Raw genomic sequence first — 4,099 nt, forward strand, 5'->3', positions numbered from 1 at the left:
AAATCAGGAAACAGAGCATGAGTAGCTAGAAACAACGAAAACAAGAAACATGGAACAGAACCCCCCAAACCAAGTCCACAGTATAACACAAAAACTTAAAACCATAACAGTGAAGGAAAAATTCACCACTGGCAACCCAAAGGAGGCATGGCAAGGGCTTAATACCATGATAGGATGAGCCAAGAAATCAGTACAGATCCAGTGCCCTGATCCTGCCTCCTTTACAGAGGATCTGTTCAAGATTCAAGATTCATTGTCATTCAGACTCTATCAGACAGGCATACAGAAGAACAACATTTCCTCACATCTGGTTCAACACGCCAAAGACAGTAAAAAATATATCCATCTGTGTATATACATACATGAAAGGTGGTTCATACAAATAAATAAATAAATAAATAAAAGGAAGGCAACATCAATACTAAGCCGCAGTAACCATCACAAGACCCCTGGCCCAGACAGGCCAGGGTGCTGAAACACTGATCTGTCCCGCTGGGTGAGGTCATCAATCAGAATCTCCTTGTCTCCTGCTGTGTTGCACAAGTATGGAAGGAGTCCACTCTTTTTCCTGTGCCATGGAAGTCCAATGCCAGGGAGATGAAGACCTTCAGACCAGTGGCACTCACATCTATCCTTTGCCAGTGTACGGAGAGAGAGGTGAATGACCACCTCACCACTACGGTGGCGGGCAGGCTTGACCTGCTCCAGTTTGCCTATGAGGCAAAGCGAAGGATGAAGGATGCCTGTCTCAAGTTGTGAAAAGTTCAGATAATTTCCTTTCTTGACCACTTTTCCCTAAATATATGCTGACCCAGCAGATACAGAACATGCATTGAAACATGAATAATAATGTTGACAGAGTAACATTTAAGCAGAGATCTTAATAACTTATTGTCTTATTGTCTAATGACAGTATTTGACTTTTTCTTCATTTGTGTGTGTTTCTTGGATGAGTCTTCCTTCCTCTTCCTGCTGCTGCGACTGATCTGCTGCAGCCGGTATGTTTTTCAAGCCTGGGCTCTCTCCTTCTCCAGGACCTCCATGTCATCCAGGATCTCCAGGCCAGGGATCTGACTAATGACATACTGTCTGAGGAGGAAAAGGCAGAAAGGAAATTAAGAACAAGACATTACAAGGAAAGGATCAGAAATTTAGCTAGGAGGGATTAGTACTTTGTTTTTAAAGGAAAGTAAAATGTCCAAAATATACATTTAAAATTCTCAGAATTATGTATTTGAAATAATGTTATACACCAAAAAAAACATGTTTTGGTAAGCACTCTCTTGAAATCATTTTCATTTTTTATTATTATTATTATTTTTTTTTTAACTTATTTTCTGTTAATTTTCTTGTAACTTTTTTTTTTTTTTTTTTACAAATTTTTTGCTTATTTTTGTTTTTGTCTTTTGGACCATTTCTTGTCAAGTTGCTTGTCGCCCAATTCCATTATTTTTTTTTAAGACAAATCAAGCCAATTTTCTTTGATATGAAGGGGTTTTTCACATTCCAATATACAGGATCTTTTGGGGCCATGTTCTCGCACTAAGGAACCACATAGGGGCATCATAATACAAGTAAAATGTCCAAAGCTGTTGCACCAAAGGTCTGGTTTTGATGGATTTTTGACATTTGAAATGATCATGTTCAGTTCAGGTGAAACTTCAGTGTCATTAATTAGAAAGCTAATGTAGGATCAGGTTGTGTCGAGTCATGGCCAGGATTTTAGAAACGCTGTGGTTCTTGATTTGTGTGAAAAGGCCCTGGATGCTCACCTGTAATCTTTGTACTGGGTCAGACTGCCTCCATTAAAATAGCTCGGTGCTGCCTCATTGTTCATCATACTGAGGATTCTGTAGCAGAGAGGAGTGCACAGAAGCACAAAGCAGAGAGGAATGTAAATCTGGGTTATAGAAACTGACTCCAGTTCCTCTGCATACACACACAACAAGCCCAGGCTCACTTTAAGTTGGGGAATTTTCGTCCGATTTCCTCCACAAACACGGGCAGGTTGTTGATCTTGTTCTTGTTGATGCACACTGTGGTGACACTCAGCATGTAGGGGAACTTGATGTGAGATGTGAAGTTGTTGCAGTCCAGGATCAGAGTGCTGAGCTTCTCCAGCTGACCCAGCAGAGCCAGGTTCCAAAAGGAGGGAATGAAGGACAACACGCCGCTCTCAGACTGCTCACATTTGATGGAAACACACAGCAGTTTACTGTATCATTGTGTATGTTTTCTAACTGATTTTATATTTACCTACAAATATTTATGTGAGATTAACCCTTTTACATTTAGAGTGACATTTTTTTCTTGTGCTGCGTTCAGAAGCCTTTTACAAGTATTTAAACATCTGAAACCCTCAAAAACTGATTTGATTTAGTTAAAAAAAAACAAACAAAAAAAAAACATCAACAATTTGGCAAGAAATGTCCTTCAAATTGAAGAAAAATAAATAATAAAATAAATTGTAAAAGGTGACAAGACAATTACTAGAAATTAAGCTTGGTGTGATAATTAAATCAATATTTTAAAAAATGGGGGGAAAATCCAGAAAATATAAATCTTATAATCATCTATGAGAACATTTTTTAATTAAGTGCTTTCTCTCTGTCTCTATCTTTGTTATTTCTTTTATTGTTTGTTTTTGGTTTTATTTTATTATTATTATTTTTTTATTCATAATCTTCTTTATCACTTTTTCCAGTTAAACAACATTTAAATTATCTGAAATTATCTGTGATGCACGTTAATATTGACATGTCATCGGTATTGGCCAGTATTGGCTTTTAATTGAAATATCAGAATTGGCAAATATACTGGTATCAGACAATATCACAAACACACAAACAAACACAATCAATCAATCAAGCAATCAATCAGATTTATTTATAAAGCACTTTTAAAACAACCAGAGTCGACCAAGGTGCTGTACAAAGACAATAAAAATAAAAATAATAAAAATAATAAAGGACAATAAAATAATAGAACTAAAAACAGCATAAACAATAAAACATAATTAATAAATAGGCTAAAAGTGTATTGCCCGTCGAATCTATGCACATGTGAAGCAACAACCCTACGTGATGTTAAAAGCTAAAGAAAACAGATGGGTTTTAAGAAGGGTTTTAAAATCAGACAGTGAGGAAGCCTGTCTGCAGTGGCAGCTCATTCCAAAGTTGAGTTCCAACAGAAAACGCTCGATCCTCTCTGAGCTTCAGCCTTGTCTTGGGCACCCTCAGGAGCAGCTGGTCAGCTGACCTGAGAGACCGGCTGGGTGTATAGGGGTGCAGAAGCTCAGAGAGGTATGGTGGGGCAAGACCATTTAAAGATTTAAAAACAAATAAAAGAATCTTAAAATGAATTCTAAAATGGATGGGCAGCCAGTGAAGTGAAGCTAAAATCGGTGAAATGTGATCAAACTTTCTTGTGCCTGTTAAAAGACGTGCAGCGGCATTCTGCACCAACTGGAGACGAGCAATGGAGGACCCACTAACCCCCAAATACAGAGCACTGTAGTAATCCAGTCTATTAGTTACAAAGGCGTGGATCACTGTTTCAAAGTGCTGTCTGTGAACAAATGGTTTTATTTTAGCCAGCTGCCTTAACTGGAAGAAACTTGATTTCACCACAGCTTTGATCTGGCTGTCAAATTTAAGATCTGCGTCCACTATAATCCCCAGATCATTAACGATGGGTTTGGCGTATTGTGTCAAGGGACCTAGATCAATTGGGGGGGTCACAGAAGTGCCACCAAAGACCAACACTCAGAAAGTTTAGAGCCATCTAGGCCTTGAGGTCATCCAGGCAATTTAAAAGAGGCTGAAGAGAGAATGAATCAGCCTTTTTGAGGGGGAAATAGATCTGACTGTCGTCAGCATAACAATGGAAAGCAACACCATGCTTTCTGAGGATGGAGCCAAGTGGGAGGAGGTATAAAGAAAATAACAGAGGGCCCAGGACCAAACCCTGTGGGACCCCACATGAGAGAGGAGCAGTGGAGGACACAGAGTCACCAAGACTAACACAGAATGTCCGATGGGACAGGTAGGACCTGAACCATTCCAGAGCCGTGCCACTGATTCCCACCCACTGCTCCAGA

At 39.1% G+C, this 4,099-nt stretch overlaps 1 protein-coding gene across 1 annotated transcript; it reads right to left on the reverse strand.

Moving 5' to 3' along the window:
* Positions 1 to 896: 896 nt before the first annotated feature.
* On the reverse strand, positions 897 to 2,181 carry LOC121966611 (U2 small nuclear ribonucleoprotein A'-like; the record flags this gene model as incomplete). Its single annotated transcript, XM_042516687.1, is given in 3 exon segments — positions 897 to 1,089; positions 1,773 to 1,850; positions 1,961 to 2,181. Coding segments are annotated over 3 exon segments (492 nt in total), but the record flags the coding sequence as incomplete, so codon positions are not given.
* Between the last annotated feature and the right edge of the window lie 1,918 nt (positions 2,182 to 4,099).

Source organism: Plectropomus leopardus, unplaced genomic scaffold, assembly GCF_008729295.1.
Source record: "Plectropomus leopardus isolate mb unplaced genomic scaffold, YSFRI_Pleo_2.0 unplaced_scaffold25231, whole genome shotgun sequence".
NCBI classification, from domain to species: Eukaryota; Metazoa; Chordata; class Actinopteri; order Perciformes; family Serranidae; genus Plectropomus; species Plectropomus leopardus.